Raw genomic sequence first — 14485 nt, 5'->3', positions numbered from 1 at the left:
CCATATTCCAGATGAGGTGTGCCCAAGGAGGATAATTACTTCACATGATCTTGACTATTCTTTTCTTAATATGTCCCAAAACTGTTTGCTGCTGCATCATGCTGTTGACTCATGTCACACGTGCTGTTGCTTAGTTCTATGCCTCTCATTCTCTGAATTAGAAGATGGGAGGCACCGGACCAGACGGAGAAACCCATCGGACCGAACGCCAGGGTGAGTATAATCTAACTTATTTTTCAGGTTACATCGGGGGCTCATCTACAGCATTACAGAATGCTGTAGATAAGCCCCTGATGGCAGTGCAGGTAGGTGATACTCGAAAAATGGGGTGAGATTCCCTTCAAGGAAGCCACTATCTTAGCTACCAGCTTCAAGACTGGGTGGGGTATTGGGAGTCAGAATTTAACCAGTTATGTCAGAAAGGTTTGTCCTATCATACCCTGCCGCTCTTAGGTTTGTTTGTTTTTTTTTTTGTTTTTTTTTAAATCACCCACTGATCCCAGGAAATTCCCAGCCAACCTTCTAAATACAACCTTAGCTGTCCTCCCGGACCCTCCTCTTGCTGTTCCGATCCTCAGAGGGACAGGAAAACCACTGAAGGATGGGTGTGGGTTGGGCCTTTTAACCTCTCATGTGTGTTCTGTCCCTGAAAGGATAAAGGAGGAAGACCTAGAAAACATGTGGACGCCGGGGGGGGGGGGGTTTAATGCCCTCTTACGATATTGTAGCTCAGTGTGTAAGTGCAAGTCTCTAATCTAGAATTTAAAAAAGGGCGCTTTTATTAAAGTCAGTCAATTGCAGCATGTACTCTACTCATTTAAAGAATATGATGATGTAGAAAGCTGGGTAATGACTGGGACAATAAATGATTACTTTCTTAATTCCGTAACAGAAAGTTGAGATTTAAAGCACAAACAGGACTGCACTTTATTCTTCATTGGAGGCATGATTTCAGAACTTTCAGAGTTTTGTCCTGCAGCTAGGCTCTGCACAGCAATCAGCTGGGGGAGAGGAGCAACCACCGCCTACAGTGGCATACTTAGATGTCTATGTCACACTGAGTCCCCTGCAGAGTAGTCCTGGTCAATTGCAGATGTTAAAAAAAAAAAAAAATAGATAGATCTCTACCTCCATGTACATTGTATAGTTGTCTGCATTATGTTATATTTTTCCCCCTTTATATTTAAGACTCTAGACAGACAATTTTTTATGACTTCTTTATTTAGAAAATATCAATAATACTGAAAAAGCGTCAAAAGATATTTACCAGTTTATAGTTCCATAATACAAATCCTTCCATACATTTGTTTTCTAAAACCAGCTTTTTTTTTTTTTTTTTTTTTTTAAACATTCACATCTTAAAATCAAGTTCGAAACTGTAAACCGCGAGTGTTTGTTTTCAGCAGAAGCCAATGAGTAGTGAATCACTAAGATAGGCCAACTGCATCCCTCTACCCCCGGCTGCCGGCAGAGAACACAACAGTGGGATATTCTAAAGTGTGCACCCACAAACAAGAGGTATTCCACATTCCCTGTAGTCATAGAATATTGACCAGACCTTATAAAGCGTGAAGAAAACTATGTATATACACACACTTTAAAGGAAGACAAAATTTTAAAGGTTTTATCCATCTCACAGCTTTTTGTACAGCAATATATACAGCCAATGATCAGCTGTAAATTTGTAGAGTGTGGTTGGAGTTTTGAGAATTGCTGTATATCACAAAAACATGCACAAGTGTATGGGAATGCACACTTTCTATATGACAGTTTAGCAAGGCTCAGGTTGTAGCAGTATCCATGTGTTGATTTAGCTTAACAGGAACAGCTGCATCTTGTGAACAGGAGAGCAGCACGACTAAGTCCCAGTGGGAACACAAAGCACACGTTTCCCAATCCATCTTTCATACTTCCAAGAAGTCCATCACTGCAAAAAAACACAACATTGCTGGATTCCAGAGCCCAGACTTGTAGGTGTTTACAAGTTGCAGGATTGCAAGGCGACATGTCTTTCACAACATTCAACTGTCAGCCAAGTAGGAACCAACCAGCTGATATGATGGGAATTATGGCACAATGGACTTTGAAAAAAAGATAGCTACCAAAAGGCAAAGGAAATCAGCAGTCCAGTGAGCAGATTTCCCTATGGAACATTCACTGCGGGATGTCACTGCAGACTGAGCAGTCAGGTCATATACCAAGTAATTGCTCTCAGAGCATAAAGGAGTTCGGCTTGCATCCTTGCTTCCATAAGAAGCAAATTAACATGAACCTGCAAAACAATAAGGAGAAGGTAAGTTTGCATCTTAGAACCCACAATCTCATGTACTGCCACATAAATATAAAGATCAAAAATGCACAAATGCATGGTCTCATTTTATGTTCATCCAACACATCTGATCTCCCACACAGAACCTCATGAAACAGTATTTTGCCCTATGTGAAGCAAAGTCCTTTTAAATATATTTGTGGATATTCGATCACTTAGAACACTCCACTTTTACAGTTGCTGTAGAATGCGAGAATAGTCGGAAGACCACTGATGCACATGTAGGAATGGAGAGCATGCTACGTTCAAGTTTCAAAGCAAATCCAAAAGGGTCATTCTAAAAGAAGCCTTCATGTCTGATAATGCCATTAACCTTCAGGTTCCTAGAGTTAGGAAGGTGCCCAACAGACATACTGAGGCTGTGTTCATACGTATGCGTTTTTCGCAGTTTTACCAAATAAACCGCTTAAAAAAAATGCTTAAAAGCATCCCATTCATTTTAATGAATTCTGCACTTTGTGCATATTGTGTTTTTTTATGCGAAAAAAAACGCTGCATGCTCATTAATTTCGTGGAAAAATATGCATTTCTAGCTATTTTCTATGAGGCTGGGACCGCTCCGGAAAAAAATGCATTAAAAACGCGTGTTTTTTTGCGCAAAAACCATGTGGAAAACTCGGGAGAAAAAAAACATGCATTTTCTGGGAAGGAGTCAGGTTTTCATGCAGAAATTTTCTGCATACGTGTGCCCATAGCCTGAGAGTACGGCACCTGGGAGAAAGTGAACTTCTTTCCTCCTGTAAGCTGCTGGTTTTCAGTCAGTCGTACAGGTGTGTCAGCACAGCTACAGCAAGCATTGTCTGCAAGCATACATCGGCTGACGGTCAGCTTTGCAGTGCATCAGAGCGGAGCCGACTGTCAGTAAAAGTACCAGGTTGTGGTTGCAGCCACTACTCACAGGTTTGAGAGGTGACTAAAGCCAGCAGCTCTCAGGAGGAACAGGATTTTGGTTGCTTACTGTAAAATCTGTTTCTCAGAGTCTTCATTGGGGGACACAGGAACCGTGGGTGTGTGCTGCTGTCACTAGGAGGTTGATGCTATGCATGGAAAAAAAAAAAAAAAAAAAAAAAGTTAACTCCGCCTCCACCCCTCCGACCGGCTGTAGGACAATGAGTTAGTGAAAAAGCAGTAGGAAGAGACATCATGCAAGTCATCATATTCATTACACGTAATAAAATCATGGGAGGGCGCTGTGTCCCCCAATGAAGACTGAGAAACAAACATTTTACGGTAAGCAACCAAAATCCTGTTCTCTTTCGTCTCATTGGGGGACACAGGAACCCGCCGGACGTCCAAAAGCAGTCCCTGGGTTCTTCCTTCAGGTCGGAGAACTCACCACTGCCGCCTGCAAGATTCTTCTGCCTAGGCTGGCGTCCGCTGAAGCATAGGTATGGACCTTATAGAACCTTGAAAAGGTATGCACGGACGACCATGTGGCAGCCTTGCACAACTGCATGGCTGATGCCCTGTTGCGTACTGCCCAGGAGGCGCCCACCATCCAGGTTGAATGGGCCTTGACCCCAGCAGGGAACACCCTGTCCTTTACCCGGTAGGCTTCCAGAATTGCCATTCTGATCCAGCAAGCAATTGTTGCCTTAGAGGCAGACAGACCTCTTCTCACCCCATGGGGGGGGGGGGGGGTAACAAAGAGCGAGTCCGCCTTCCTGAAAGGAGCGGTCATGGCCAGATAGATCCTTATCGCCCTGACCAGGTCTAGCTTATTCAAAGAACGCTCCAGAGGATGGGTTGGGGCGGGACAAAATGACGGAAGGATTATATCCTCGTTCAGGTGGAAGACCGATACCACCTTGGGAAGAAAGGAAGAGGCCGCAAAACAATCTTGTCCTGGTGCATAATTAGGAATGGAGGACAACAGGACAATGCCGCTAATTCTGAAACCCACCTAATAGAGGTGATGGCTATGAGAAATACCACCTTCCAGGACAACAAAGACATGGGAGCTTCCTGTAGGGGTTCAAAGGGTGAACCTGTCAAGGCTTCCAAGACCAAGTTAAGATGCCATGGAGCCACAAGGGGATCTGTAAGGAGGGGCCGCATGTGCCACTCCTTGCAGAAAGGTCTTAACCTGTAAGCGGGAGGCCAAATTCTTTTGAAAAAGAAGAGTAGATACCTGGCCTTTCAAGGAACTTAGTTTTTCTCCAGGCAGGGTTAGATGGCGGTCTGGCTCTAAGACAGCTGGCAGGGAACAGGGCATATGTGACGTGATTAGACTCACACCAGCCAAAATAGGCCTTCCAGGCTCGATATTAGACCCTGGAAGAGGAAGGCTTCCTAGCCTGGATCATTGTATTAGTGACTCGGTCCGAAAAACCCGCTGCTCTCAGTATTGTGGTTTCTAAGGCCATGCCATCAAATTGAGCAGCCGAGAATTCGGGTGGTAAGACGGCCCCTGAGCAAGGAGATCTGGTCTGTCGGGGAGTCTCCAGGGGGTGCCTGTGAGAAGATTGATAATTTCTCCGAACCAGGCCCTCCTGGGCCAGTACGGGGCGATCAATGTGACCGGCACCCCTTCCGCCTTGATCTTTAGCAGCCTGGGCAGGAGAGGAAGGGGATGGAACAGGTAAGGGAGTCTGAACTGTGTCCAGGGAATGACCAGCGCATTGACCCCTATTGCTAGAGGATTGCGGTATCTTGAGACAAACTGTTGGACCCTTCTGTTCTGTTGTGATGCCAGGAGGTCCACATCTGGAGTCCCTCATAGCTGGCATATCTGACGGAACACTTCCTGGTGTAAGGACCATTCCCCTGCCGCGAGCCCCTTCCGACTGAGGAAGTCGGCGGCAGTGTTGTCTGTGCTGGGAATGTAAACTGCCGAAATTGCGGTTTCTGCCCAGTTGAAGATTCTGGATACCTCGGCCAGTGCCTGGGGACTTCTGGTTCTACCTTGGTGATTGATGTATGCCACCGCCGTGGCGTTGTCATTTGAATCCGGACTGGCTGGTTGTTGAGGCATCTTTCCCAATGTAGAAGTGCTAGAAAGACTGCCCTCAGTTCTAGAATGTTGATTCATGGTCGAGGCAAGAATCCTCACCATCGTCCCTGGACAGTCAGGTGGCGGAATACCGCACCCCGCCCCAGCGTTGTGTTGGCGTTAGGTGGGATTTCTCCCCATTTATGATCCAACCAAACTGGGAGAGCATGTTTAAAACTACCGCTAGATTTTCCTGGGCCTGAGCGAAAGAGGGCGCTTTGACGAGGATATCGTAGAGAGATGGCACCAATATTATGCCTCTAATCCTTAATATAGCTACCATCGCTGCCATAATCTTTGTAAAAATTCTGGGGGCTGTTGCCAGCCCAAATGGCAGGGCCACAAACTGGAAATGCTGCTTTTGGACAGCAAAACGCAGAAACCTCTGATGTCCCTGAAAAATAGGAATTCCTGATCCTCCATATACCTAATTACCGACCGAATCGATTCCATCTTGACATGGCGTAAGCGGACCCATCTGTTTAGCATTTTGAGGTCTAGAATGGGACGAACTGAGCCATCCTTTTTAGGCATCACAAACAGGTTTGAGTAAAAGCCGGTAGAACGTTCCTGCTCGGGAACAAGGACGATTACTCCTGCGTTGAGGAGAGTCGATTGAAGCGAAAAAAAGGAAAGCCATAGCAGCGTCTTTTGGTGGCAGCGATAGAAGCGATCTCGCGGAAGCGCGTTGAAGTCTCTTGCATCCTGTTGATACTGCCTCCTTTACCCAGACATCCTCTGAATTCTGCCAGACATCACTGAAGAGGACAAGGCGGCCTCCTAGTCTGGGAGAGGTACTGAGAAGGGAGTTGGGACTCCCTGCTGGCATCAGGCTGAAGTGGCTCTGCCAGTCCCTGACCTGGTAGCTTTGCTGTTGGAACTGCAGGAATGCCATGACGGGGTGGCCCGAAATGATACGTTCCTCCTATCTCTCGGTGCTTGCGACTTCTGCGGGCCCTGAGCATAAAGTGCCTGTCGCTGGGATACGGCAAAAGGGCTGAAAGGGCAGAGCCCTACGCTTGAAAACATATCGACGAGGTTTGGCCTGAGGGAGAAGGGAACTTGTACCCCCCCGTTGCATCCTTAATGATTTGATCCAACAATGACCCAAAGAGCTGGGTGCCCTGAAATGGCAGATTGGTCAGTGATTTTTGAGGACAAATCAGCCTGCCAAGCCTTTAGTCAGACCGTCCGCCGGACGGCTACCACATTACTAGATGCTTGAGCTGCGCAATATGCACCATCCAGGGCTGCCGATACCATATACCTCCCGGCATGAGAGATTTGATCTGCGAACTCCACCAGTTCTGCTGGTGGTGCCCCGGCCAATAAGCCCTGTCTAAGCTGTTTGGCCCATTCTGTAACAGACTTAGCTACCCAGGCTGAGGCGAAGGCTGGACACAATGTAGCGGCTGCTGCCTCAAAGGCGGATTTTGCCGGAGATTCTATCCTCCTATCACTGGGATCTTTTAGGGCTGCCCCACTGATGAGTGGGAGGACTGTATTGGTAGCGAGTCTGGACACTGGTGGGTCCACCGAAGGGGAGGCGGTCCAATCTGGGGAGAAGGGATATAGAATCCCAAAACGATACCCTCTCTGAAACCGCCTGGTTGGGTTTTCCCTTTCCCTGGCCAACACTTCCTCAAAATCCCTGTGGTAGGCGAAGACCCTAGAGGGGGACTTATGACGCTTAAATGAAAAAACCTGATCATTAGGTTTTGATGTGGTGTCCCCAATGTTAAAAGTCTCATTGACTGCGGCAATGAGGCCCTGAACCATATCCTTGACCTGGGACTGTTCTGGCCCGTACTCAGAACCCCCCTCTGAGTGGGTCTGATAATGCCTCACCTGATTCTGGGGATGAGGACCGGGAGGAGGCAGATGGCGCGAGAAGGGGACCTGGGTTGGTGGTCCTATCTAAACCTTTTACGGCCTCTAGAAGGCTCCTTTGGTGCTCGTTTCCACTGGAGTCTGAAGTGGCAATCTGTTAAGCACAGTTACCAAGGTCTGTGATACCTTGGTAAGGTCGGCCACGGACTTTAGATAAGGAAGAGGCCCATCCTGGACACTCGCTGTCTCCTGTGGCGATGGATGGCCCCTGGGTGGTAGGCAAGGTGGCTTCCGCCTGCTCCAGGGGTAATGTGCGAGCTCTGACAGGCAAAGCGGGGGGGGGGGGGGGGGGGGGCTGCACTTGCTCTCTAGCGTAGGCGACACCGTAGGTCTGCTGCAATGTGAGCAGAGTGGCGAGGACTGACCTGAAGGAAGACTGACATTGCATTTGGTACATACAAAATATTTGACCAAGATCACTGAAGCGGATGAGGAGGAGTAAGAGGAGCGGGACTGCTCTCCCTTGGACACACTGACAGGCTTTACCTGGTGCCGACCATCGGGGGTAGAAAGCGGAGTGAGGGAGCAACCTGTAGTGCAGTACTCCCATACCCACGACCTGTGTCCCCACCGGGAGAGAGGGAGATGAACAGCCCTGCCGCTGCCTAGAAGCCTTATGAAATCCCAGCCCGGAAGTGGTGGGCAGGGCCCTGCTCTGGCCTCCTGGAGCACCAAGATGGCGCTGGTACAGAAGAGGAAGCCGAGGGGTGGAGCCTGCCGGGAGCCAGAATCTGGCGTCAGCCGTGCTGGGCTCCTGCTGGAGCCCAGGGCCATAACGCTGCCACAGGAGGAGGCTGGAACTGCGCTGCACCGCGTGCTTGAAAGTAAGTGTTGGCTCTTAAACTAAGTAAAGAGCCATAGGCTGCAAGCCCAAGTGCTGATTACAGCAGTCACATTCAGCCAGAGCGGCTGGTGAGCAGATCATATAATGCTGCAGCCCCTTATCTCCAGTTCACCCCGTAACAGGGGTCGGTTATCTGCATGAAAAGATTGCTGTCCTAAACCTTATCTGCAGTGCGTTTCTCTCAATCATCAGGCTCTGGTGGGCGAGTGATTGGAGACGAAGGTCAAAACCAGGAGCTGCCACCTGAACACGAGTCCTGTGTTGGGGGATAGGGTCCTGCCTGCAGGATTCATGAGGATACGGGGTGGCAGTACACGCCGTACTCATAATCCCGGTGTGGGAATACAGATGTTGCATATCTACTCTGTATCCCTCCATGGTTACCTGAAAATGAACGAGGCACATTGAGGTAGGCATGGGTCTGCAAGAGACCTCTGTCCACCTCCTGCTGACACCAAGCAGAACTGATTGTCCTACAGCTGGTCAGAGGGGTGTATACTGTGGAGGCAGAGTTAATTTTTTTCATGCATAGTGTCAACAGCACACACCCACAGTTCTTGTGTCCCCCAATGAGACAAAAGAGAAAGTTCAATTTCTCAGAGTACTATTAACTTGCAGATTAGGCTCCTATCTGCAGGTTAACCATGTTCTCCAGATGTGACAGGTGGCCTTTAAAAGGGGATAGATAGATAGATAGATAGATAGATAGATATATATATATATATATATATATATATCTCTCTCTCTATCTATCTATCTATCTATCATGTCATAAAAACTCAAAAGCTGAAGACAACCTGTAAGCTAGTGTATCTAAAATATAGGACACTCCCCAAAAACAGTCATGCTGTTAAAGTGTGACAATTCTAAATGACCAATATAGATAACAAAAACCCAGCCAAGAAGTAAGGACTGTGTGCCATTCTATTGCTGGCCATGGCTCACCTTCTCAGAATGCTTGAACTGCCTCCAGTAGCTGTCGTACATTCTTTTGGTTGTCTTCTCTGGACTGCACACCACGTTTTTAATGTAAACTTTAAAGCTGCGGTCCAGTAACTGATTTATTTCTCCATAGTCATAATCATCATACCTGCGAGTGTGAAAAATGGTACAAATATTAGTTTGAGAGACAAAAGTGCGACAAGCAAGTCAGGAATTGCTAAAATACTGGCAATTAGGATGCGGATTTTTGGTCATCATTAAATACACAATTAGTCACAGGAGAAGACTACTGAAAATCTCTCACCTTATTCCAAACATACAATGCACATAGTTCCATATGGCCCGCCGCAATGTTGAGGTATCTACATCATTGTGCATTGCCATGGTGTTATAAGTAAGGTTATATGCAATATGAAACTTCTCGTCAAGTAGCTGCCCAACGTCTGGATAAAGACGATTAACTAAGGAGTAACCGTGGTCTTCCCAGCTGAAATCCTAGAAGAAAAAAAATAAATAAAAGTTTAGATCAGTGGTTGAGAGACTGATAAGCCAATACAGACAGATTGTGTAAATCTAGCACAATTTTAACAAATACCCCATTTGTTCATTAAGGCATGTGTACAGACTTAAACAGATCTTCTCTAAAGGAAGAAGAAACATCTGTCCTATGACAGACAAATGCTTACCTGTACTCGGAATGTGGGGACATGCATCCTGCGACGAGAGAAGTCTTTGTAACCATAACTTGTGTCTTCGAAATGTTTTGACACCTCTCTTGCCGGAGGAAGGTCTTCATCTTCTATGGAAAAGAACAAACTGTCATCTTCTTTGACAATGCTTAGAATGTTAAGAGATTTTACTTGTCCATGAGGTGCATCCGTATGGTATATTTTAAAACCACGCTTCAACCAAGAGTTGAAAAGTGATAAAGGGAATGGGTACAAGTATAACCATAAACTGCCATACAAGTTACCAGTGTGGACCAACAAGATTTTCCATACCTGTAGCAAAAGCGAGCATGCTCTCAGTCTTCTCCCTTTCAAAACGAGTAGCCATTTCTTCCTGACTTGCTTCTTCATCATCTCTACATTCTTGAAGCTGTTTCATTTTCTCCATGAGAACTTGAACTTCACAAGAAGAGTCAGAAATCTAGAAAACAAAAAAACAAGACTTGTGAATGGAGATCTATAGTTCACATCAGTCTTAGCAGGTAAATTTTCTTTAAATACACATGTTTTTATGGCTCAAGCCATATTCTTCCAAATTATGGGGTATTTACATCTTAAAAAAAAAAAAAAAAAAAAAAAAAAAAGTGTATATATAATAAAGCAGACACTAGCCTACACCAAAGAGTTCTGGTTCTAAAGAATGTTTTCACCCTAAAATGGTCTACCAACTTACCAAGCTTCCAGCTGTCCGACAGCCCTCTGTCCCTTCATGATTGCCATTCGTTATGTCACAAATGCAGTAGTTGCTGACAGATGCGGGGCGGAAATTGTGCCCACTGTCGCTAGGAATTTCAGGACTAATCCCACAGCCAAATGTGAAGGAGGCCAGCGAGTGATAATGAGCAAGAAGAACGACTGCATGGATCAGCTCTGCCAAAGACCAACTGTGCTCCCCAGTTTTTAGCAGTTTCTGGAAAACAAAGGAAAGGTATAGACGGCTACAACACTGGCAACCGGTTTCACACTGATCGTGCTAAGGGTCTTTACCTCTATGTGCTCTTTTGTGATCAGCCAAGGTCTGTGTGCCAGCAACTTGTTCAGCTCTCCTAGATTACGGAGCTTGAGAGGAGCGTTTTCAAGACCATTTAACCACTTCTGGTCTCCGCCACTCTGAATAAAGTCATTGACATGTAGGTTAACAAGGTAGGAGCACTGATGCCTGGCTGCAGCCTGAAAGACAGACCAGATAAAGACACATTGTTAGTACACTGTTACATGGTGGTAGAATTTATAGGTTTCCTGCCTATAACAGAAAGGGTGAGCCCTTCACAGTGTACAGGTGCATATACGACCAACCTTGCTTACCATAATCCCTATGTAGTGCTGATAACAGGCAGGTAAGGGGCCATCCATCTGCAACAAGTAGTGCTGTGTTTTCAGAAAGCTTTCTAAATACTGTGGGTGAAAAACCATCACCAGGGTGATATTATCCAGCCGCCCCATATCTGCAAACGCATCAGCCAACACCGTGTGCATATTTGCATCCTCCATTCCAACTTGTAGAATCTGTAGAGATCAGAAAAAGTCAATTGACTTAGCCAGGCACTGTAAATAGTCTACAGGATGAAGAAACCCCAAGCCATCGGCGCTAAACGCCTTTTTATATTGATACATGTGTGTCTGAATGATGACAAGTTATTTTTTTACAAGACTAGAAGAAATAAAATAAAAAACTGCCAACCTCTTCTTCTGGGATGAATCTGCTAGGCCCCTGACCTGCAGGGCGTGGGATTCGGATACTCAATTCCTGAAAGGAAGAACAATCCAAGTATTATTCCATGCAACCACTATTTAAGAAGAAATCACTTCACATCGGTCCATTCACTGCTGTGAGGTTGCCAAGTTAGAAGCTCACTGAAGAGACAATCGGAGCCCTGGGAAGATGACGTGCCGACACTTATTTACCAGCTATTGGACTGGCACGTCCAACCACAAGAGATTACAGGTTTATGATAAGGCTACTCATACCACGGGGGCAGGATCCATCATGCATTATTAATGGCCCTCAGAGGTTTCCAGCCATTTGTTTTCATCCATTTTTTTCATAACTCAGGCTGAGTTCACACGTGGCGTTTTTTTTCGCGTTTCCGCGGCGGTTTTAACCGCGCGATTTTGCCGCGAAAAATAAGCATCCCATGCATTCCTATGGGATTCCGCAATGCTGTGCTAATGCTGCGGTTTTTACCGCGGCGGAATCGCTTCGCGGTAAAAACCGCAGCATGCTCATTAATTTGCGGAATCGCGGCGATCCCGCACCCATAGGAATGCATTGTTCCGCTTACTTCCCGGTGTGCGGAAAGTAAGCAGAACAATTGCGGATGGTACCCATGGTCCGAGGAGAGGAGACTGTCCTCCGGGCTTTGGGTACCATATCCCTGTAAAAAAATAGAATTTAAAATAAGAAATATTGTTATTCTCACCCTCCGACGTCCCGCGCAGTCTTCCCGCTTCTCTCCACGCTCTTGTTCCCAGTAGTCCTTTGCGAAAATGCTCGATGACGTCCCTTCACGCGGGATCGCGAAGTCTCGCGGTCATTCGCGCGACGTCATCGCGAATGACCGCGAGACGTCTCGATCCCGCGAGAACTGACGTCATCGCAGGCATTTTCGCAAAGGATTACTGGGAACGGATGCGCGGGACGTCGGAGGGTGAGAATAACACTTTTTTATTTTTATTTTTTTACATTCTATCTTTTACTACTGATGCTGCATAGGCGGCCTCAGTAGTAAAAAGTTGGTCACACTCATCAAACACTATGTTTGACGAGTGTGACCAACCTGTCAATCAGTTCTCCAAGCGATGCTACAGATCGCTTGGAAAACGCTAGCATTTTGCAAGCTAAATACGCTTGCAAAATGCTAGTTTTTCCGCGGGAAAATCACGGGAATTTAAAATGCGATTTTCCCGCGGACTGGAATTCCGGAATTCTCGCGGTAATTTCCGCGAGAGTTCCGGTACGTGTGCACATAGCCTCAATTTCCCAACTGTACCGAGGATCAACAGCCACGTGATCAGAGGAAGCACATCTGATATATTGGGAACTATACAATATAATCTAAGACTGGTGCTTTATACAGCAACCCAACTTAGCACCATCGCCGACACCGGACTGTACACCGCACCACCAACACCAGACAGTACACCGCAGCATGCATTGCTGACACCGGACAGTATGTAGCAGTGTAAGGCTATGCACACAAGTCCACTCGGAAACTGTTGTGATCTCTGAACTGACAGAATTAGCGATCTGTTGCATCACTTATGCAAATGGATGTAGAGGGGTCACAAGGCTTTATTATGCAGTCTGGACACTAAGGATGAGGTAGAAAAAAAAAAAAAAAAATTAAAAATTTATACACACACTATAAGTCAAAGGAGAGCCCCCTCATATGGAATTCTCTTCTATTCCAACAAAAAGGCACATATTAAATGGGGCCCCTCATGGTCTGTTTGCAAAACTGATGCAATGGATTCCTGAACCGGAGGACACAAGTTAAAGACTCTGAACAGTCTTCCATATTTATTGTCCCCTCTCAGCACTGCGATGCCCCATACATGCCGCGCACTGGCGTACTCAGCGTCATCACATCAGTCTCCTCTGGATGGAGCAGGCATTGCTCTGCAGGACGGCTGCAAACATTCCTTTGTTTCCGACAGGTAGCCTGTGCTTACTGCAGAGGCGATGCATCACTTAGCGCTTCATGCCACAGTCATTGAATAGCACGGGCACCAATGACAACCCCCTTGTACATGTTTAGAGCTGAGCCAAGGTTTTTTTTTTTCCTCATTGGTCACCAGTCATGTTATCTGCCTGATCAGTCACCTTACATGGGACTGCTGGTACACACACACAATGAGCTATGGAATAGAAACGCTGCTTACAACACTTTGCTAACTCTTCCAAGGCTAGACAGGTCTATCTGCAATAGCAATGCACCCCTTCATGCCCAGCTCTTGCCAGTACAAGCAGCACACAGGGTTCACTACAAGTTCAATGCCCCCTGCACTTCCTCCTGCCCAGACTTGTCTCCTAGGACAAAGTGGCCGAGAAATGCAGCAGATCGGTCATCTGGCTTTGATGCAACACTGCGACATCGCACGGCAGCAGATTGGGCGAGCTTCCCAATGTGAATGACTGACGAGCACTTAGAGGGGGGCGCAACCAGGATCGGGCTGATGATAGATCGATCTCACTGGCGGTCGTCAGATTCCTAGAAAGCGATCGTCCTCTAGACTAGAGCCTTGCGATCACCTGCGCGGGGCATCGGGGCTCACCTTGACTTTGGTGTTGCACACTCCGCTGCAGCGACTGCAGATGATCTCTGGAGCTGGCACAGCCGCCCGTGGGGACAACCTCATGGCTAGTACAGTGGGTGACACACACAGCACCGGTGCACCGAGCGCTCTATTGTTAGGAGTTGTCTGGCGGAGCTGAACCTCCTCACTCCGCACTCTGCAGCGCACAGACGGCGAGCACTGCCCTCAACTAAGCTTCATAAACAAGTGGAAGGGCGGAGCCAAAGCACCGCGGCACGCCCCCCTTAGGAGGCTTGACCAATAGGAGCACATTTAGAGTTAAAGCCTCTACCAATCAGGAGAGTCCGACGAACGCTGATGAAATGAGGCGGGACTCCCGGACAACCTGACGTAATGTGGGCGGCAATCCAGTCTGTGAAAAACAAGATGCTCTGAAAAACAGCACAGGCTCTGCAAACAGGGCTTTTCTTTTTTGTCTTAACTCGTTAAAGGCTGGAGCCGTG

The 14485-nt window shown here is 47.0% G+C and overlaps 1 protein-coding gene across 4 annotated transcripts; it reads right to left on the bottom strand.

Annotated features, from left to right (window-relative positions):
* Positions 1 to 1350: 1350 nt before the first annotated feature.
* SESN1 (sestrin 1) lies at positions 1351 to 14212 on the bottom strand. Of its 4 annotated transcripts, none has more exons than XM_073576043.1 (11): positions 14001 to 14212; positions 11407 to 11472; positions 11031 to 11231; positions 10713 to 10895; positions 10399 to 10635; positions 9999 to 10146; positions 9684 to 9793; positions 9302 to 9492; positions 9001 to 9145; positions 3288 to 3366; positions 1351 to 2272 (listed from the first exon to the last, which is right to left on the bottom strand). In XM_073576043.1, exons 1-11 carry the CDS (start codon positions 14082 to 14084, stop codon positions 2262 to 2264), a joined length of 1455 nt encoding a protein of 484 aa, XP_073432144.1. In that variant the 5' UTR covers positions 14085 to 14212; the 3' UTR covers positions 1351 to 2261. The 4 variants fall into 4 exon arrangements, with proteins under 4 accessions (XP_073432144.1, XP_073432142.1, XP_073432145.1 ...); XM_073576041.1 differs by having other exon boundaries at positions 9684 to 9796; positions 14001 to 14211; XM_073576044.1 differs by lacking the exon at positions 3288 to 3366 and having other exon boundaries at positions 14001 to 14211.
* Positions 14213 to 14485: the final 273 nt, after the last annotated feature.

This window comes from Dendrobates tinctorius, unplaced genomic scaffold (genome assembly GCF_039654945.1).
Source record: "Dendrobates tinctorius isolate UK_male_01 unplaced genomic scaffold, ASM3965494v1 ptg000046l, whole genome shotgun sequence".
Taxonomy (NCBI): Eukaryota; Metazoa; Chordata; class Amphibia; order Anura; family Dendrobatidae; genus Dendrobates; species Dendrobates tinctorius.
The sequence above is the reverse complement of the archived record's forward strand: the minus strand, read 5'-3'. Positions and strand labels throughout refer to the sequence as shown.